The following is a 22,598-nucleotide window of genomic DNA, read 5'->3' on the forward strand; positions in this document are numbered from 1 at the left end:
TTTGATTAAACATGACGTCGAAATGTATGTTACAGCTTTAGGGACAATTACATGAAATCATAGCATGCCTGGCACTACAGTTTTATGTGATAAACTTTGTTGAAATGATTTAAGCAGTAGAACAGCAACTTAGCTTCCACTTACCTGTAAATGTTGCGGAATCTCTTTTGTAAAACCTTGTACTTCTCTCAAACTTCTGCCCAGCATTTAACTTAATCACTGGTCTGTGGAACTATTCCCTGATTCAAAGCACGGCTATCGTTTCTGCGCAATATTTAACGAGTGGACTTTGCATGGTTTGGACAACTCGGCAATTGGACAAACATTGCGCTGACCACTCGTCAAATATTTGCAGCTAAATAACCACACTATACATGTGACTCGAAGTTTTCGTGGCTAACCCGACGTAACGAAGAATTGTGGCATACATGTTTAAACGAATATCTGCAGATAAATAGTTTTACGCAACATTTGTACAGTCCATTACGTTAATGTACATAGTCGGTAGCAAGACGAGGTTTATTAGGTTTAAAATTTGTCTAAATCCGCGACCCAAACATTCAACTGGCAATATTTAGGAGCTTTTCCCGTAATGTTCAGCATGAAAGGAAAGGAATTTATTTTGTTTGGTAAAGAAAGATATACAACACATGGACCCTGAACAATTACAATTCCAGAACAGGTGTGAAAAAAAGGGGGTGTACAATAGGATCATGTGTGTAAAATGTTTGTCACTGTTACACACTTGCGAGTTCACATAAAGATTTTCTACCTATGTCGAATCACGCAATAAATTTTTACAATAACGAACAACAGCTTTATCGTATGATCCGCTTTCCAATCTCAAAAGGTCACTGCCATAATTTTTTTTTGATAATAGCATGGGTATGAACGGTAAAAACAATTTTGACAAACATACGTTTGTTTTTGTGGTTGATAACCCTGAAAACATTTAACCCCCGTTCGTAAAACTTCATGGACAGGCCCTGTTTGGAGTCGAGTTACGTCACTGTCGTGTGTCGTCATTCCAATGCATCGCCACAAGTTGAGCCCTCATAACTGAAGGCAGAACTTGACTCTCTATTCTCCAAGTTCCGGTGCAAGGATCAAAACACAATAACTTCTTCTCCCTTCGAAACAAAAACAATGTGGTGACTGTGACGCAACAATTAAACCTTCTTGTGAATAGCAGGACAGCGCGATCAGCATCATCCACATGCTGGAAAGCTTAACGTTTCGAAACCAAATCTATGTGACCTTTAAACGTGTCAACGCGCTGTGAATTTAGTGCTCTAAATATACAAACTAGGCTACCATGGGTATGTAGAGCAAATGTGCCAGTTTCGTCAAAAAGGATACCTTTGTCTTGCCTCGAAGATATTAATGTTTTTTTTCTCGATCAAAACAGATGTTGGGTTTCTGATCTGTTAACGCTCCGAACTTTAAGTTACAAGATGATGACAAGACACTGTGTTCCCAGATTTGGACACTCTAGATCAGGGGTGCGCAACCTTCTGTCGCAGAGACGAGTTTATGCGGCCATGAACATGTACAAATAAAACTCTTTTGTCAATTAATTGAATTGAATTAAAATTTCAAGCCGCATAAAGATTTTGTGGGGATGTATCGAGTATTGTCAGCCTATTAGGCATATGCGTTAGACTTATTGTACGCCTATTGTGTGCAAACAAAAACAAAAACAGGCGCCACAAGCGCGACAATATGTAGGATGACTTCATAAACAGTTAACACTGGTCGCCATGCAGACTGTTCTGCTCGATCTATGCATTAAGTAAAAAAATATTATGTGCTTTTCAGGCGCAATTAGATGGTTTGTTTGAGATAAACCTATTTCATTACAGAAGTAATATTGAAACATAAACGAGGAAACGCTTGGCGGCCGTTGGTAAAATAGGTATCTGCAAAGAGGCACTAAAACAGATGTTTGGTGTTTTCAAACTTTTACTTACTTTCCAAGGATAGCAACCCGGTTTCCTACGCGACATACAGAGTTTGCTCCGAGTTCAGCCGGAATCTCTGTGCGCAAATTCGTCCAAATATTCTCATCTACGTCCATGAACTCAACAGAAGACAACACAATGTTGTTGTTTCCGATTCCACCTGGGAAAAACAAATGTTGGTCTTATAGCAGTTGTACCCAACTTGAACGGATCCTGACTCATTTATGCATTAACTACAGAATGTTGTTTCGTTCTTTTCCTTCATCCAGCATATTTAGCTTGTGAGCACGCGTGACAAGGTATTGCGTTTGAAACTAGAACGGTGGCTTAGCCCATTTTGTTGTTGCATATACACTATAACCTATTTTAAAACATTAATATATTCCCTATGCTTATTTTGTATTGGATCCCATATTAGCCATCGTCTTTTATAACCTTAGTTGTTTCTGCAGGCAAAAACTCATGGGTCCCCACACATGCAAAGTTGAAAATAATGCAATTCAAGAGATAACCATGAGAAAGTCGGGTGATGTAAGGTAAAACACAGTGATCGGCACTGGGCTTAAATAATAATACTTTGTAGAATACAAACTCTAAAATTAGATTCACCCCAGATATTGTTTGAAGTATGTCCTATTTAACGTTTTAAAAACTGACCCATTTTAGGGGGCTAGTAGGGTAACTAATTGGGTTCGACACACAAACTAAAAAATATATAAAAACCACAATGACTCAATCAATAGTACTGCAAAATTTCAGCCCAATCCGCCAACGTTTAAAATTTCGACCACTAGAGGTGTTTTGAGCAACAACCGTTACTGTTTCTGACGTCATAGGGCTGTTAACAAGCCCGCGCAAAAACGTCTTTTTTTTGACTCAGATTGGCTCGGCCACAACACCGATAGTGGTAGGGACCTTCCCCAAAAATCATCATCGTCTTAAAAACGAAACATAAAAGTCACAAGGGAGCAAAATAACATTGACAAATACTCGGTTGCGGAAATAAAATTACGTTAAGTAAATGGAGAAAAGAGCGAACGGCTTTATTTGGCTTGACGCATTACCGTTAGAAGTTATTTATTTGTTAATCTTTAATGAAACGATATATAACATATAAGTATGTAATATATCGTATTGTTTGGTAAATTACGCGTTAAAATGTAATGTGTTAGGGTCTAAATTAAATTGAGCAAATCTCTTTAGTTGATTTACGAGCGTTTCATAAATTTTTGCAGCCTGTCGTTTTATAAAGGTGTCGGAAAAAGGTAAATATTCGTTTCTATAGTCTAGTTTAAGTTTCTGCGCTATAATAGTGGAGCGCCAGATTGCTATTGTTTTAACAAGTATGAAGGGAGTTTCGTGGCCGAATATGTTATATAATTGTAAGGATGGTGTCGGATTAAGATCTACGTTGTGTTTCTCGAGAATAAGTTCCTTTAACGTAGTCATAATTTGTTTCGATATGTCGCATTTTGTTAGTAAGTGTTCTATATTATCTTGATCTGTTCTGCAGAATTTACAAAAGGTAAGTCGAATTCTACCAGTGTTAAGTATGTGCATTTGTTTTTTCCTGTGAAAGTCGCCCCATTTATATGCCTGATGAATTGACATATATGCATACTGTCGCTCTAGGTTATTAAAGTATTTTTTAATACCTTTTTGATAGTATATCGCATTTTTCCATTTGAATTCGGTGGATGAAGTTGGTACTGTAATTATTTCTTTTTGTTTAATAAGTTCATAGTAAAAATGTCTAAGCTTGGCTTTTTTCCAATTAAATTCAGCGTCAATTTCAATTAGGGTGTTGTATAGTTTGTATGTATTCTGCCAGTCTTTTGTCATTTTCCATGCGTTTGGTTTATTATAGTTAAAAAGGGAGGGTTTTATCTTTTTTAATTTAAAGCCGAAATTATAAATGGCCCATTGCTGCCAAAATTCGTTGATTTCGTCCGCATTTATGAGGTCCCTTATTATTTCCAGTTGTGTAGCGTTAATTTTTGTTTCGACGTCGGGCATTCTTAAACCGCCTTTTTTTAAATCAGCGATCAGTTTATTGCGACTCAGTTGTATTTGGTGACCAAAGGAATTGGTACAGGATGTGGTTTAGTTGTTTGATGTGATCTTTTTGTGGAGGAAAAACGCGAGCTAGAAAAAGGATTTTGGGCATAACTACTGTGTTTATAATAACTATTTTCCCTTGCAGAGTTAAGTTTCTGCAAGCGAATTTGGAAATAGTTGATTTTACGTAGCTTATGTATGTGTTCCAGTTTTTATGCATAAACCAGTTTTGAGTCGTGCATATTATTCCTAGAACTTTGACGTCATGCTTTAGGTAGTTTCCATAGTTGTAATTAATTTCGGATCGTAAACTGTTTGAAAAAGCGATTATCTCTGTTTTATCTTTATTAATTTTTTGGCCGCTTGCTAGTTCGTAAAGGTTCATTTGTTTAAATATTTCATTTAGTGAAGGTTGATCAGTTATGATAAACGTCGTGTCATCGGCGTATTGTTGTAGTTTAACTTCTATTTGTCCAAATTTTACCCCGTTAATTTTAGGGTTACTGTTTGTGATAGTTATTAGTGATTCCGTGACGGCAACGTAGAGAAGCATCGATAGACCGCATCCCTGCCGTACCCCACGGTTGATTTGTATTTTATTAGTTAATTTTCTGTTCACATTGACCTGACTAGAGATATTTTTGTACAGTATTTTTGTCCAATTTATAATATATTCATTTATTTGTAATTTCGCAAGAATTTTAATCATGAAGTCGTGATTTACGGAGTCGAAGGCTTTAGCCATGTCTACAAGTACAAGTGCTAAAGAAGATGTTTTCTGTTTGGAAAATTCAATGATCGCTTTTATGTTATAATGTATGTGGTATAGGTATCGTTTGGAGAGGCCACATTTTTGCTCGTTGGAGATTTTCCTATTTAATTCGTTTTTTAGCCGATTTGCGATTGTGGTACTTATAATTTTATAGTCTACATTTAACAATGATATGGGTCGCCAATTTTTTATTAATGTCTTGTCTTTTTTCTTTGGAATGAGTTTTACTATTGCGTTTTTAAATGTGTCGGGTAATTCTTCGCGAAGGTATATGTTATGGACTATTTCTATGAAATCGTGTTTGAGTAAATGCCAAAATTTTTGATAGAATTCTATGGATAAACCGTCTTCCCCCGGGGAGGAATTTTTATTCATTGAATTTATTGTAATATCTAGTTCTACAGGAGTGATTGGGAGTATGTCTGGTTCGTTATGTGCTGGGTTCACTGCGATTTTTGATAAAAAGTGGTTTTGCGCGTTAGTGGATATTGGACTTTTGGTTTGCCAGAGTGTAGTATAGAATTTATATACTTCGTTCATAATTTTTGTTTGGTCTGTTTCCGATTTATCGTCAATGTTTAATGTTCGAATGCTTGTTGTTTCTTGTCTAACATTTTCGATTCTAAAGAACATTTTATCTGGTTTTTCTTCGGCTGTGATATCTTTTATTCTTGCTCTAATTTGAGCTCCTTTCATCGCGTTTTGTTCTTGTGTTTTAATTTTGTTTTTGAGTTCTACGAACTTAAGGTTTGCTTCTAGATTATCCGGATTCATTTGTAGCATTAACCTTTGTAATTCTATTTGGGCGTTTTGTGTCTCCTGTATGTCGGATTTCTTTTTTTGGATCGAAAAAGAGATGGAATGTTTTTTAATTTTGCGTTTAAGAGCTTCCCACCAGCAAAGGGGATTGTCATAATGATCTTTGTTATCTTGGTAATCTATTATTATTCTTTTGATACCAGAAACGTACTCAGGGTTGTCTAAATGTGTAAGGTTAAGTGTCCATAGGTTTTCCCCCATCTTTTATTTAATTTAAAGTTAAAGGTTACAGTGGGAGCGTAGTTGTGGTCCGAGAAGTGTATAAATTTGTGTTTAAATTTAGCGAGTTTACTGAGTAAGTTAGTGCTACAGTAGATTCTATCTATTCTTGTCGCAGCATTATGTGTTACACGCGTGTAGAATTTTTTGGTAGGATGAAAAAAACGAAACGCGTCTGCTAGTTTATGGGTTTTTATTGTGTTACGCCAGTACAGTTGATCACTTGTTTTTCGTAAGTTTCCAATCGTGTCAATTTGGTCTTGTATTAAGTTAAAGTCACCGGCTAGGATTATATAGCGGTGTAGATTTCGTATTAAAAGGTTTTCAATTTCACGAAAGAGTTCTAAACGTTTATTGACCGTACCAGATTTTTGTCCGGATGGCATGTAAAGGTTTAGAATTGTGATGGGTATTTCGTTAAAGTCAAAATCGATTTTTTGTATTCGATATTCGGTTATAATTTCGTGATTAATTTGAAGGTTTTGTCCGAAACGTTTTTTTATTAGTATGAGAATACAAAAGAATAGTAGGTTTTGTTTGTTTGTCCAATTTATAAAGTTTGTTTGATTTACTTTGTGTACCTCCTGTATCAAAAATATATTTGAATCAGCTTGAGCAATAAAGTGTGAAATATTTGATAAATTGTGGTCTAAACCGTTAATGTTGAAAGAAGATAAACTTAAAATATTTGCTGCCATTTAAAACAAAAAATTATGAGGATTTAGATCTGTTTTTATTTTGTTTTTTCTTAGGTTTTTTTTTGTTTCCCACTGGAACTACGGTTTCTTTTGGTTCTTGATGTTTGGTCTTCTTGTTTGCCTTTGTCTTTGTCTTCTTCTTTGCCTTTGTCTTTGTCTTCTTCTTTGCCTTTGTCTTCGTTGTTGACCTTGTTTTCCTCTGATTGTTCAGGTTGGAAAAGGGTGTCAAGTTGGGGGCTTTTTTCCGGTTGTTGAGAAATGATGGGAGCAGATTTAGTTTTGTCATTATGGGAAGTAAGTGGTGGGTGAAGCGGAGTGTCCTGTTGCGTTTGAGGGGTGCCATAAAGAGAAGACCCGCTTTCCACGGGAAATTCTATACGTTTCTTCGCATTGGTGAAAAGAAATTTAACATTACTTGTTTGAGATGAAAGTTTGGGGGATAAGGATTCATCAACGGGATGAGGAGAGCTGGAAGGTATAATCAAAAGGTCTTTCGTTCCTGAAGATTGAGGATCAGAAGATTTATCATTTTGGTTTGTGGAAGAGTGTTCTGTTGTTTGTTCTTCTGCAATAGCCTGAAGAGCTTCTTTCTGCAACGGATTGTCAGGATTGATTTGATCGTTTAACTTCTTTTTCGTGTTTTGTTTTTCTATTTGTGCAAGGAGGGCAGTGAAATCATCTGGTTTGACGTTAGAGAAAGTTTTCCACTTAGGAGTAGATTTGTCGGGTTGTTGTTGTTTCTTGGCTTTTTTGATTTCAGGTTCAGGTGTCCTTTCTATAGGAGACCCGAACGGACAATCCGAAACGTGATGATTTTCTTGGCAAATTTTGCACAGATGTCTGATTGGGCAACGGTTAGCCCAGTGCCCAAGACCAAGACAGTGTGCACATTTGGGACCGAATGACTCTCCTGGTTTTATTACTTGCATTTGATGGCCAAAAATTTGATGAGTGTGCCACATGTTTTCAACCAAGGCATCTTCAAGAAAAAGATGCATATACCCGTTTTGGAGATTGGGGAAGTCTTTATAAGTAAGATATTCATGTTTGTAGTATTTGCCCCATTCTAGTTGTTTACAAGCTTCTGTCCAGTGTTCTTCAGTTAGTTCGAGTGGGACAGGATGGAGGGTTAATTTGGTCAGAGGTCTAGGTGTTTTTTCTGCTGTAATGGTTATTGTCCCGTTCATATAACTGCAGGACTGAGCTGTTTTGTAGCGATTGTAAAGAGACTCGACTTCATTTTTATGATTTTCCGCGAACGTAATTTTAAAGATCTGTTTTTTTCGATTGATGATTCTGACTCCCTGTAAAGCTGGTTTGTAATCTTGCAAAATAGAACCCTTTGACAAAAGTTTTTTACATAGTTTACAAAAATAAAGGTTCAAGCTGATTCAAAATTTTTGAAATTTTGGTACACGGTTTGGCTAAATTTTTTCAGTTTGTTGGTTTTGTGCGCAGGGTTGTGGCGAGTTACAGGTTTGGGAAGGCACTAATTGGTTACTTTACGCCCACGGCGTAGGTTGGCCAATTAGTGACGTAAGAAGGGAAGACTAATTGGTTACTTTACGCCCAAGGCGTAGGTTGACCAATTAGTGACGTAAGAAGGGAAAAACCCGAGGGATCTCTCGCAGGCACTGCGCCGGAGAGGTAGCCAAGAGCTTTTCCGAGAAGGTGAAGAGCGCTCTTTCGTTTTTTCCTCCGAACCGTTTCAACAGGAAACGGGTGGGAGGTGACGAAAGAGGGCGTTAAAGATCAAGAGCGTACAAAGGAAACACAAAACACTAGGGGGTGCCTGTGCACAAAAAAGTTTGGCTGCTTCTCGCTAGACTGTACAACAACAAGAAAACTGAACAGGCTAAAAGTCTCCTAGTGGTTAATGGTCAAGCCAACAAAATAAACAAGCAAAGGTAGCACGCAACAAGCAAAAAACACACGCAAAAACGTCCACCAAGCAACCCACCAACGACCAACATACAACTGGTTGCCCTTGTAAGACTATTGCGCCAAAGAAATCTTTCGTTTGTGGTGACCAGTAACATACAAATACGTTTTACACTTTAGGGGCTTGTGGGGTAAATGTTAGGACTATAGGGTTGAACACAACAATCGACACCTATAAATGGCATACTATACAAGAAACCTAAATTTCAGCCAATTCTGACACTGTTCAAAAATTCACCCATTTTAGGGGGCTAGCGGGGTAAATACTGGGGTTATCAACAAAAACAAAGTGGGATGCACATCTACATGAATATATCTACCATATGTGTAAATTTCAGCCAAATCCATCAAACATTTGATGGAAAAACGAGTCGGACAAACTTTGGGTAAAAACACCCATTTTAGGGGGCTAGCAGGGTAAATACTGGGGTTATCAACAAAAACAAAATGGGATGCACATCTACATAACTATATCTACCATCTGTGTAAATTTCAGCCAAATCCATCAAACATTTGATGGAAAAACGAGTCGGACAAACTTTGGGAATAAAAAAAGGAAGAAAAAAAACAAACAATTTGAGTAAAATCAATATGTGTCCCCTTCAGGGAAGGGGACCCATAATTACCAAGCACAATTCTCTTTTTTTTTTCTCTTTTAAGCTTATCTTACAACACCCTTGATATAACCCAGTGGTTCTCAAAGTATGGGTCGCGACCCAAACGTGGGTCGCACAGGGTCAAAAAATGGGTCGCGCTATGGTGACTCACTATTACTGCATTAAGTAAACACAAACGAATTTACTTAATGCAGAAATAAAGTCACCTCACTCGACTACGTTGTACAGTAAAATGAACCAATCATTACAACATACAGACAATAGCTTTCTAATTTTACTGTTACGCACATGGCGATTGTAACGTCATAGCACGGGAAATAATAGGACAAGTTAATCTTGCATAACTGAACGGGAGATGTAACAGTTAGCGTTTTAAGGATGTGTAAGTATTCGTACAAGGAAACATTTTTAGATTTGGGATTCACTTCTATCAATGATCATGGCGCTGCAAAGTCACAATGTGTGTTATGCAGTTGTCGAACGAATCGGCTTCGACCTCATTAAGCCTGCCCCCATTTTGACATGCTGGGCAGACTCGTATGCGGCGGCGAAAATTGCAGTCCGTCTCGTTAATACATTTTTTGATTTTTGAGGCTTGGGTCGTGAGATGTCCATAAAACCCAGATTTGGGTCGCGGTCAAAAAAGTTTGAGAACCACTGATATAGCCAATCGTTACGCTTCATATCCAACTGTGGTAATTGATTCAAAAGTTACATAGGTATTTAGCACATATTGTCAGAAACATTTAGAGACGTTTCAGACTGAAAATCTAAAGTTTTATGGTTAGTGTGTTTACACAGAGTTATGGTTATCATAACGTTTTATAACCCACCGAAGGCGTATATTCTTTCATTGAAGAGAACAGCCCCAAACATCGCTCTTTCTGTGTTCATGTTTGGTTTTTGCGTCCATTGTTTCGTTGAGGTGTTAAGAACCTCAACCAGGCAACAAGCTAAAACCACCATTTCAATTAACAATATTCAAAGCATTATAAAATTTAAAAACATACAAATCACCTACCGGTGGATGCCCCGTATTGGGTATATCCTCCAAGAACGTAAACGTTATCTGTAAAATAAGTATGTTGTTACTGCCGACAAAGTTATAACGGCAATAAAAAAGATCGTGTTTTTTTGGCAAACGTAATGTAAATGTTCTTATCTTCTTCATTTGAAGGTATTATTTTTCTTCTGGTTTTTACACGATTTTATTTATGAAGAAACATAATCTATTCCAAACAAGAATTTGAAATTTTTATTGCATGGGAGACAATAAGGCCTTAAATTTCATTTTCGCACATACGAAACATCATAAATTAACTAATTGTTGTATCTATAAAATACGAGTCTCGTTGTCAGCAAAATATTACAAGTGTAGTAAAGGTTACGTATTGCGAAAGTGATATTGGTTTGTCATAACTGAGTTCACTCGCATCAACAACACAAGGTTCAGTTGAGAACATATATAAAAAAATTGCATTACCTTCGTGTGCGATGGCAGCCATTCCTCGACGCGGTGAGCGCAGATTACACAAGGTTGACCACTTCTTTGTTTCGAATTCATAACTCAAAATGTCACTGTAAGCTGCAGAAGATCTGTTGTGTCCTCCGATCAAGTATAACTTTTCTGTCATTAAAGGAAATGTTCACCGATTGTTTTGGACACTTTGAAACAGTGATTCTGGAACGTTGTTATGTTTGTAGCAAACAAATAAAACAAACATTGTTCCCAGCCCAATTTGCAGGCTAAAAACTCATAAAAATAAGTGAAAGATATAAGTTGACAAAGATAAGATAAACAAAATAGGTTTTAGCAACATCACGCAGTCTCGCGTTTTATAAACAAACAAAAAACAAATGGTACAATTATTTTATATGACAAAGTTTAAGACTTACTGCCTCGAAGGCATAGTCTGATAACAGGTGAATTTACCTTTAACGAAAACAGCCTGAGACTCGCACCGAATTGACGGTATTTGTGTTTCATTTGTCCATGTTCCGTTAGCATACGAAGAGAACCTCCGACTTTGGTCGCCGATACACAGATATATCTCGACCTCCCTGGCCGCGATGCAACTTCCAGTGGGTGTCATCATATTTGCATCCTTAAACGTTCGTCGTTAGCTTATATTATTTGGGCTGAAACTTGGCCGAATGGTTCAGGGTGCCTGACCCACATACAGACATAAAAAATCATGACCGGAATTTCGTCCCCCGGAGCGTTCTGGGTTCGAACCCGTGAAAGAAACATACGTTAATCTACGTAGTTATTTCAAGCGTCAGGGGAGTAAATGACGCCGTACATGTTTATGAAATAAACTTTTAGACAAGATTAAAAAATGTTTTTTTGTAAACATATTTTGGGCAACGTATCATTTGGTTCTGCATTGCACCAAAACTTTTAGTTTGGCAACTGTTCAAACTTTTTTCATAATAAGCTTAGTTAGCAGACTCATATATTGTTCTACTGGCAATTGTTCCGTTTAAGCCGACATTTTAACGTCCTGTTCACGTCGCCTTCATCAGGGTAATAGCACTCCGAAAGCATAACCCGAAATGAACAAAGTAGATGAGTATTGTTTAACAATTTTGTAGAGAGTATTTGTTTAGTTTAACACTTACTGTAACATAAGACCATTGACGTGACTCCAGGTTGAAGATGTGAAGGTCTCGCGTGGGACTAAACAATGCTACTGCATTTGTTTCTGCAACCGCAACCAGATGTAAATACTAATACATATGAAAGGTTGATAAATAGATCAGCGTTCCCACCTGACCGTTGACCTTTCCGTGGCCTTTGAACTTTGCCCTTGTTTAACTTCAAGTGAAATCGAAAAGCTTCATCGACGAGATCACGACAAACATGGAACTCTCTGACAAGAGGCTGTCAGACATAAATAAAAATAATTCTTAACAAATGTAATCAAAATTACGTCACTAAACGTTTTGCCCTTTCTCAAAAGCTTACATTATTGGTGCGCGGTATTTGCCACCTAAAGTGGATAAAAGCTATCGATTTTGACAATCACAAACTCTAAGTGTGTTAAAACATTGAAAGTAAGTCACTGCAGATTTTTATTGACTTTTGTGATGACAGATTTTCAAACAAAAGCAACTCTTTAATACAAAAGCAGTTAGCAGTAAACGGTGTACACTGCTCCTCCAAACAAACTACAACTGTAGATTATCTACACCAGCCATATACGACCAACGTCCCTTCACCATCCGTAGCGATCAGATCATTTTGGCCAAAACAGTGCGTAGTGTCATAAACACTACTGGTTAAGTTATGTTGTGTATCGCTTTTTTTAGGTATTTAAGATAACATTCAAAAACAAGCTTGTAATACAAAACTAACGGTTGTCAATTTAACCCACAGATTTATTGGCTGAGAAGAATATTATACACAAACAATATTTAAAGTTACCTCTTTAGAGACATGTGCGGAAAGGTATTCCGCAGGAATCAATTGAAGACGAATTCGCTTAAACAATCTCGGGAAGCAATCTCTCCGCTCATCCAGTTGATTTCTCATCCATTTCACCAGTGCTTCGTAAACAATACTCTCTGACGCCACCTAACAGACATAAAAAATGCAGCAGGCTTTGATGCCGATATTTGGATCACAAATTAATGGTTTTCATTTAACGATAAAACGGTGTTTGCGACTAAAATTTGGTTATGCTAAGCTTTTCATTGCTCGTATTTTGAACCATATAGTTTTGTTCACCTAATTTGTCAGTTTAAAGTTTCTTATTTACACCCATTTCAGTAAATCATTTTGGGAAAAAAAGGTTGACTACAAATTCAGTACCATTTTATTTTTAAATGTAATGTGTTATCTAGCCTTATGACGGCGACCTGTTATGAAATAGGCTATAGCTTAAGTTAATATTAAATAAAGTTTAATCAACCATAAGTTCATCAGAAGATAGAATTTCCTCCATGTAAGCCATCGACAATTCGGTGAAGTCATTTTGTGAGGCAACTTTCTCAAAGTTTTCAAGGATGCAGTTTTGAGATTTTGCAGTCAGCTTGTCGAGTGAGTAGAACCGACCAAGCTCGCGAAGTCGCAAACAATTTGGTGGATCCAAGACATCGGACAGAAAATCGTTGATGACTGCCAACAAATCTTGTGCCAAAACACAACAACATCAAACACCTAACTATGCACTTCAATGCGTTTGAACATTAAAAATTATTAAGTTAGGTTTAAATGCAAACTAAAAAATCTCTGTAACTTTTGTTCTTGTTGCAAATTTAACAAAATTTATTTTGGAGAAACATGTTTTACGTTAATAAAACAACCAGATTTGAAATGTAAATAATTAAACTATGCAACACTAACAACATAGTTTCAAGATTTGCGACCAGGCGCTATCCCGTGTTGACAAAAAAACACGTAGCCTATATAATTGTTCAATTTCCCAAAGTCTTCTTAATGATAAAAGTTGTGTGAAATAATTTGGCTTATTTTATTGCCTAGCACACCCAATGCGCCATTTGAACGCACCTGAAACATACTACTTACAACTACTATCAATTATACACCCATCATAAGAAGGTCGTATTACATTGTGGAAATACCTGGGATTTGCATAACAGACGCAGCATGTAGAATAGCCTTCACACTGTCAGTGCTCAACTCAATCTCATCGCTGTACATGAAATCGAAAATCCTTCCCACCGCTCTCGGGCTGACGTCACTGATGACGACAGACTTCTCATATTTTTCTTTCATCTGGCAAAAAAACGTTATTTCAAAAGCGAAAAAAGTATTTACTTTAAAATACTTAAATACGGTTTTGTGCAAAAAGTATTTTACTTTTCGATGTTTAAAAACTAAGTCGCATTCAGTGTTATTTGCTCTGATGAAGGCGACCTGTATAGGACATGGAAACGCCGAAATAAATTTACATTTACTAGAAGAGCTCTATAAACTTGATATTATGCCTGGCAGCAATAGTTTATATACAAACCAAGTTGCTCACTTTTTATTATCATGAAGAACTTTCGTGAGTTATGAGATGTTATTCAGTGAAATATTTTATGGAGTAATCGTTTTAATAAACTGCACACAATTTCGTTTATCTTTATTTTACAGTCAACATTTTGATCATGGACGGCTATTTTTGCTTTAAACCCATTAGGTTTAACTAAACCGCTTAAAATTGACCATGACCCTATTGTAAATCCATTATTTTAGCATAATATATTTTTCCGGGATTTTAGCAGTTAGACGTCCAAAATCAGCCAGTATTTTTATACTGTCGATTGTTAATCAACTTAACGTCCAATCAACAGTCACAAACCTATCTATTGAGGCGAGCGTTTTCTGTTTATTTCACGATGTCAAAAATAGAATGACTAAACACAACACGACACACAACAGAAAAAACAAAACACGAGAAAAAAGCACAATTAACACGCTTTGATAAAAGAGTTACTTGTATTACTTCAAAAACAAAAAACAGTCACGTACCTCTGTGGTAAACATTTTGTTGAAGTAATCGCTGCAAGCCGCCAACACGTTCCGATGAACCAGGAACGAACGTTGCTTTACTTTGATTGTGACGTCACACAGCTCTTTCAGTTCCCGTTGTCTAAAAAGAACCGTGCGATTGTTTCGGTTCAAATTTTGACACAGATAGACTCACGACTTTAGTTGTTCCAGAACTTTGTTAGGGTGTTCACGGACTTTTATGACTCTGGACACACTCATGATGGTTTTAGTTTTTTCAAGATGAAATGTTTATATTTGCCCTACTTTCTACACTGATTTCAACTTTACAAGAAATACAAATATTATTAATACACACAAAATTTGGCTGCAGGTTACTGTGTGTGTGTAAAGCGGCGTAAAACTCTATGGGCAGTGATAAACACTCAAAAAGGTGTTAAAATGTTTATTTTACCAGTGTTTTTCTGCAACTGTCTGTAGTCTGTAGTGTCTAAGACCCCTTCGAGAAGGTTTCATCAGGATTATAACTTACAACACAAGCCTTCTTACACAGTTCGCAAAATCGACGATAAACATAACGAATGAAAATTAATCACTGCTGAATCAAAATCCAAAGCGTAGATGGTTTAAAAACGCAGCAGCCAACATAAGCCTTAAATATATCTGCACCCAAAAGACTTCGTTTAACACTTACTAGTATATAAGTAACCTCAACTTATAACTGTCCTTAACAGCAAGCAACTTTACCGTTTTACAAATAGAGCTGCCGACGCAAAGGAAGTGAGGTTGTACAATTACCGTTCACAATTCACTTCACTTCAGGTTAAAAGAGTGAACCACGCATTGCTCCGCTTGTTTGAATAAGTGTGAATGATTAACTTACAGCGGTTGCCGAAGCTTTCGTATGTTGATGCAAAAACCAAAATCTAAAGACAGGGTTGTTTCACAACTAAACACAAAACATCGGGCCAACAAAACGAAAAGAAACAATCGGTTGGATACGGTCCCCATGACAAGGTACGAACTAGGACCCATAAGATACTAAGGGGCCAATGAATATTTAGGTTTAAAATAGAAACCGACAAATATGCACAGATTTGCTATTGTTACTTTGAATCTAACAATAATGCTGCAAAATGCCGAGTATGGCCTCCTATTTTGACGTAGTTTTTTACACAAATAAAGCAACTATGATTACAGTTGCTTAAACAAGGGATCAAAAAACGTCTCGCATTTTTTTGCTATCCGTGGACCTATTTCAATGGAGATCAATTGGTTTAAGGTTAAAGAAGGGTTGAAAAAAGCAAGAAAAGTTCTGTAGAGATCCGCATATTTTACAACAGGTGGAAATCTACTAAATAATACTGGCACCGCTACATTCACTGCGTGCGCACTATACACATTAATATTGCACAGACTCCAGCCGTTAACAGCAGTTACCGCAAAGTGCTTATTAATATGCATGTAAACTACATAGAAATGTCTAGTAAACAAACACTACATTAATACATTATATACTTTTTCGATATTCTGACTTTATATCGTTGGGACGGATTGCTTCTGCCAACCAAAAGAAACTTTGGTCTCAAATGGGGGAAATTCCACACATAGAGATAGGTGGGAAACAAATCAAATGCAGAAATCGTATTATTATTTAATACTTCACCGAAATATAGATATAGAACACAAGGAGAAAATATTGTTCTAAACTGTTAAGTTTTACATATACCTATGAACATTGTTTGCCCATATTTCAATAAAATGTTAATCGAAATGTTTTTACAACAAGTTTTATCGAAGTTTTAAATGTAATAACAGCAGAATTTACCTTTTCATTACACGGTAACAACATGCAACGTAAAAACAGAGTGGTTGTGTTTCTAGTGTACATTTACTTTGTTACGGTTACCTTCATGAATTGAAATTAATTGAACTTAATATTTACCACCAGTGGGCGCTACAGGATAGTGGGAGTTTTTTGTTTCGCTTGTTCTTTTCACCAGTTTCAAAGCTGCAGACAGACAGCTGACAAAGCGTCACGCCTCGTACGCGCTGAATAATTATCCAGGAGAGGCAGACTGGTTGTGTACAGAAAAGCTATAGAAAAAACTTAAGCTTGCTGCAAATTCGTGTGAAACAGAATGGTAGGAAAGCGTTGAGCATGTTAGAAGATTTGTACAGAATTTTGGATTTATTATAAACGACAATGAACTGTTGTTTGAGTTATGCTAAACTAAGTTTTTGTGTTGTACAAGTTTGTTTAGGAGCTTTAGGTACAGTTTAAAGATTGACTTGATTGCATACAGAATTTAACTTGGACTATCACTCTTTATTCTGGAAGTATACAAGCAACAGAACTTTATTCAAAGTTCTAATTCTCTTTGAAGTCTTCCTTGCCAGCTATGTCTGTCATTACTAGATGATTCACAGACAAGGGAGAAAAGAAAACAATACCTTGCTTCTGAGTTGAGGGAAAAAGCAGAATATCGCACAAACTATGCGACCTATTATGAAAAAGCATTTACTTGCATCTTGGATTAGTTTTTTGTGTGTATCGAACACTTTATCTGCAGGAGTTGATGATACTATAACCCCTCCAGATGGTAAGATGATTAGTTTTGTAGATTATTTGTTAACTTTTTTAGTAACTTGTTGTATTGTATCACATTCTTTTATCAAAGTTCAATTTTATCAAAGAAATGATTACTGTCTTTAATTCATTTATCAAAGTGGTCTTGCACAACAGGTGAGGCAACCATGGAATATTAGGGCCAATGTGGCCAGTAATAATGATTTTAAACCTAACTTACAAAGAAAAAAGGATTTCAAGCAAAGTATATAAACTTTGATAGCCACAAGTACAAATAGATAAATTTAATTTGCATGAAGGAAGACAATGGCTTTATTATGTACAACAAAAAATAGTCAATTGCCTTTCTAATAATCTTTACTTTAATGCTTTTAACAATAATCTATGTTCAATATTGAAAAACTAAACTGCCGGCGAACACCAAGTAAATTTACTCCCGATGTATTCAATGCCCGAGCCGGTGTAGTCAGTACAAAAACTTATATATACCTTTAAACTTTCAGGACAGGAAAATTGTTCTTGTCAGTGGACACCGTGGATGAATGGCGATGACCCTAGCAAAAACTTTGGTGTGGACACTGAAACTTATGCAAGTCTCCGCAATAAGGGATACAACTTTTGTGAAAAACCAACAGAAATTCAATGTTACAACATTGCCAGCCAAGGATTAGTGCAACCTGGAGATTTTGGAGTAGTTTGTAGCCTCGAAACTGGTTTAACTTGCAGCTTATTCTGTGATGACTACAAGATCCGTGTTGCATGCTGCTACTGCCCACCAAAAGCCATAGGTAAGTTTCAACCCACTTTCAAGTTCTTACTTGTGTGCAGCATTAGGTAACCACAGTTACACATGCAGCTGAGGAGTTGTATTTGCCTGAATGTCCACCACCACTATGTATAAAAAACAGCATGCACATAATGCAGGAGAGTTGAGTTGCAAAATTTGACTGATTAAACTTTATGGTATCTTACCCTACAATAATGTGATAGTTAGTAGCAAAACATGGCAGTATTTCGATTTTTAATGCCTGCAGTAATTAACCAATTCAGGAAGTTATCTGTTTGAATTGATTGCCAATTGACAGCACTGTGTGTATTGTCATGCTATTTGAGTGGTCTGGATGTTTGTCATGCATCTGTCGGTTTTGATTTAACATGTTATGTGGACTTACTTCACTGATGGTAAAGAGTTTGACAAAATGTTTTAATGAAAAGATTCCAACTATTTATATGAATTCAGTAGAAACTTAATTCTTATCAAAGCAACTCTCCATGTTCATGCCTTGAAGAATTGACTAAAAAACTTACTTGTGTTACATGTATCCTTTCTGTGCAGGAAAAGCAGAAAATCAAGTGTTTAATGTTTATATCATTTTGATTTAAATTCCCTCAGGCAAATTGCTGAAATACTCCAGATACTTTTGTAAGCTTTCAGGGAAATGATTACTGTCTTTAATTGAAGCAAACCTGCTTATTAACCATCCCACACACTAATTGTACAAGCTCTGTGAGTTTAAACACCTCAGTTTGAGTTTGTATCCAACTAGAACACCAATAGAAAAACAGGGAAAATATATACCTTTGTTGATTTAGGTGACTTAACAGTTCTCAAAACTATTGTGAGAACAAAGGCTTGTGACATTGGTTTAAAGTTTTCAATTCCCACTGCTCATTACCACTCTTACTTTGGTCAGTAATGCCTTTTCCCAGGGGATTTGTTAATACTTTGAATCATTATGGATAGAAATCCCCTGCAGATAATATTGATCATACACCCACCACACACAGGCTGCTTTACATAACATGTATTTGAATGAGCACTTCTGTGACGTAATTGTAGATTTCAAGTACTTGTGTTAAACCAGTGCTTGTGGATATTGCTGGTGGATTCTCTGTGTTGGGTTGCATTTGAGGAAGAAGCTCATTAAACTAGATGCTAATGAAGCAATCATGTAAAATCTACACCAAATAAATGTCTACCAAAACAACACATGGATTTCAAACTATGTTACATGTAACAATTTGCAGACACAAAGAACTTGTTACAAATTAAAAGGTGGTGTTTGTTGGTACAGCTGAGACGGTCTAGACTTGAAATAAACATCATAAGCCGACTTGACAAATCCCCTTCGGTTGTGCGATTTATTTGCGGTGGCTTCTGTCGGCAGAAACGTGTCAACTACAGCTTTTGCTTGCAGCTGAAGTGTTTGCTTGTTTGTGGAACTGTCGGGCGAACGTGTACTTAACAGTTAAACTCGTAAGCCTTCGCGGATTTACGATTAACTCTTACTTGATTAACTTCTGTGCGCTTGGTAAACTCTACATCCATCGAATACGAACTTTTTGAGACCAATTTCAGCGTATACAACCGGTGTCAGATGCGTGGTTTGTTTGTAGACTGGAATGTGTTTTAGATTCTATCCTTGTTTGTAACTCGACAACATGTAACTCGTTTCATGTCAGATCCGCCGAAACGGTTGAGTGTTTGAAGCTACCGTCTTGTATTAGCAAAGTTGTGCGATCAAATCCAACGTGGCAATTGTTCAAACTCAGTGGAACAACGAGAGTTGTAACACTGCTTTGGAATCAGTAACACCGATTTATTGGGATTTTCTAACTAAGATAAAAATGTAAGCAACAAAAAACGCACTCACTCCAATCAATGCAAGCTGTGCTTTATCAGCGGGAGATGTCTTGTTCATCGACATGTCGTAATCAGTGTGACAGACCGGTTTGTAGCATCAGTGATGGATTCAACCCTAGCCCGTCGTTCATCTTCACGCACTGCCACATACAATTTTCCACTTCACTGGTGCATGAGAAATCAGACCCTTGTGCGTTTGCTCATGGGCGTGGACAGCAAAGGTTATCCGCTATAGCGAGGAATTGCGATTACAACATATAAATATAACTCTATCAATGTCAAGTACTTGTTCATGTTGCAAAATTCAGTTACCTATAACGTGAAGTATTAATGAAAACTTGGAGTGTGTTGTTTCCATCGAATATTAAACCGTGTCACAAAACATGCCATAGGATTTGGACTTTCGGCCTCACTTTTTGACAGTGGACACAAAACTTTTAACAGAAAGTATTGTCGCCAAATATAAAATTTACTAAGCAAAGACAAACAACAACTAGAGGTGTTTGAATGTAACGGACTGCAGCAATCTCATGTTTTCGCAGGCAAGCGCACCTTAGTCGTACAGCTCATGAAGATATCCGATAACGCATGTGCTTATTTTGTCCACACGATATAACAAGCTGTCACTGGGCTTATGTGGCCTCTGGCGTTGGACTGTAGAAGTTTTCACAGCCGCGGTTGTCGCAACTGGCAATAACCCGTAACTTTCAACAATACCAGGCTTTGTAAGTTTCCAGCTACCTCGGCCCAGCAAGCTTCTAGCTCGTTCGTTGCAAACTCAACCGTTTTGCCTTTTGTTGGTCAACTACGCGTAACTCTTTGCGTCACCGCCACCGACGACAAAGGCGAAAATAAACATGAACCCTGTTTACGAAATAGAGGCACGTTTTTTGCTGGAGTTTTTTCCTGCATAAATTTGTATGTTTTGTCATTTTTCCATGGTTTACCAGCTCCTGTGCACAACAGTGAGGTAATGGGTGCATATAAGTATTGGTTCAAACCAAATTGACGCTTTTAAACCTTATTCGTTTTAAACAATAGTTCTAATAAAGTTTGCATCGTTTTTGGCTTTGGTTTCATCCAAGTTTGTTGATTTGAAGTTTAAGTTGTCAAATTACGAAGCAACAAGATTTGCGCAATATTTCGCTTCAGTTTCAACACCGGATTTCTACGAATCTTTTCATCGGCGATATACACAAAGTCGAACTTAACTGGACTCCCACGCATTTCAAACTTATCTTTGCGTCGGCGTCTTTGCGTAAACCGATGAATCACAAACACCAGTTGGTTGGGTTTATTATGACTAGGACCTGAATATCGTTATTATACTTTTCAACTGGAGATGATCAATACTTTTTTCTATCTGTTGGGTCGTTTTCCTGTTTATTTTCCCTGTGCAAATAACTTTTTCTTTTCGACATCAAATTAAATGCTGAGTTTTAATGTTGAACCACTGAGATTTGAACCTGGATTTTTCTGGTCTTTATTTTGTTCGGTTGTCGAGTTTGGTCATCAATTCAACACGGGTCAACGATTTCAACTCAAAAGTCGGAATTTCCTTTCTTCCTGGATACTGTTTAGACTGAAGCTTTATGCAAATTTAAACTTCAAGGCTTGTTGATGCAACTGAAGTTCCAAACAGATTAAAGTCACTATTTTGGAGGAATGCGAGGGTCAAGAGTAAAAATTAAGCAACCTTAAACTTGGCTGCATAGTTTCCCAACGCTACAATTTTTCTCATGATTAACATGACTTAATGTCATGAAAATTGGTGACGTTTTTGACTGAGTTTGGATTTCCAAATCTTGTAAGTCTTTTTCGACATTAGTGCATCGCGGCACAACGGGCCTGTGGGGGTAATGGATGATATGTAAATCTGTGTTGGAACCGTATAATTGTCCCCTCAGCTGCTGCATAATGGCTTCTGAGCACCAACTGCAATCATGGGATATAACTTCCCCGGTTTTCTATTGTTGGGAACGACCACCGGCTTTCGGTGATCAAAGCGCGAATGATACGCGCGAGGTTTTCCCAGTGGATCCCATTGGGAAATTACCAGAAGCTTTGTGATGTCATAAAGTGAAACCAACGCGATTACGTAATGGAGAAAAAAATTGAAAACAATAGTAAACCACAAGGTGTAAGGCTGAATTAACTTGGAATTAATAAGCTCTTCAGATCCGCGAAAACTTGTTTTTTAAATTATGTAACTGAATTATTTAACCAAACGCTATTGTCAAAGCACAGTGTTTTTCGTGACAAGCACTTTTGGTACTTTGTTGTCTGTTTTGTTGGAAAAGGGTATTTTGTGTGAAAACTGTGTTATCTTCGAAAATAATTTTTCAATGTTTAATCATAATTTGTCGAAAGCGAGTAGCGGTTTTTGTGCAAGAAAAAAATATTAAGTTTTTGTGGCGTTTCTTCGAAAGCTGGTTTTGCAACGAAACAAAAGTTGTAAAAAAATCCTATCATGTGTCGTTACGCTTCGATGCGCACCAGCAATGCTGCGTGGTCGTTCTGGTCTTGATGTTTGTTTCTATACCCGATGTGAGCTTGCTAGTTGCCCGAAGACTGTTTTGTGGCGCAGAGTAAAACTAACTGCCTTCCCTTTGGTGATTTACATTAACATTAAGAAAAACAAACTAAAAAATCGGTATTGCCGTGAAAAGCAGCATGTTTGATTTATCACATATTTCATCTTTGGTTTCTGCCTCGAAACAGTGTATTTCTCATGAAATTTATCTGTGCTTTGTGTTTCATTTTGTTCTGTTAGTTGATTCACTGAACAAATCGCGCAAACAAGCCGGCCAATACTTGC

General features: G+C 37.0%; 3 protein-coding genes across 4 annotated transcripts in view; 1 reads left to right on the top strand and 2 right to left on the bottom strand.

Annotated features, from left to right (window-relative positions):
* Positions 1 to 604: 604 nt before the first annotated feature.
* Positions 605 to 14,865, bottom strand: LOC145224294 (kelch-like protein 25). Its single transcript, XM_080090761.1, has 13 exons — positions 14,743 to 14,865; positions 14,568 to 14,688; positions 13,673 to 13,826; positions 13,000 to 13,217; positions 12,513 to 12,662; positions 11,858 to 11,969; positions 11,708 to 11,790; positions 11,019 to 11,190; positions 10,569 to 10,712; positions 10,107 to 10,154; positions 9,919 to 10,038; positions 1,971 to 2,121; positions 605 to 1,130 (listed from the first exon to the last, which is right to left on the bottom strand). Exons 1-13 carry the CDS (start codon positions 14,805 to 14,807, stop codon positions 1,007 to 1,009), a joined length of 1,662 nt encoding a protein of 553 aa, XP_079946887.1. The 5' UTR covers positions 14,808 to 14,865; the 3' UTR covers positions 605 to 1,006.
* LOC145224295 (uncharacterized) lies at positions 2,323 to 8,484 on the bottom strand. Its single transcript, XM_080090762.1, has one exon. The coding sequence runs from the start codon at positions 7,712 to 7,714 to the stop codon at positions 6,578 to 6,580; it is 1,137 nt and encodes a 378-aa protein (XP_079946888.1). The 5' UTR covers positions 7,715 to 8,484; the 3' UTR covers positions 2,323 to 6,577.
* A 1,914-nt stretch (positions 14,866 to 16,779) lies between the features above and the next one.
* Positions 16,780 to 22,598, top strand: part of LOC145224941 (uncharacterized) — a 42,325-nt gene continuing 36,506 nt past the window's right edge. For both annotated transcript variants that reach the window (XM_080091576.1, XM_080091577.1), the window contains exons 1-2: positions 16,780 to 17,149; positions 17,640 to 17,924. In XM_080091576.1, the coding sequence (XP_079947702.1) occupies positions 17,044 to 17,149; positions 17,640 to 17,924 (391 nt within the window). In that variant the 5' untranslated portion in view covers positions 16,780 to 17,043. The remainder of the gene's footprint in view (positions 17,150 to 17,639; positions 17,925 to 22,598) is intronic.

The sequence above is a fragment of the Phallusia mammillata genome, chromosome 4, assembly GCF_965637545.1.
Source record: "Phallusia mammillata chromosome 4, kaPhaMamm4.hap1.1, whole genome shotgun sequence".
NCBI lineage: Eukaryota > Metazoa > Chordata > Ascidiacea > Phlebobranchia > Ascidiidae > Phallusia > Phallusia mammillata.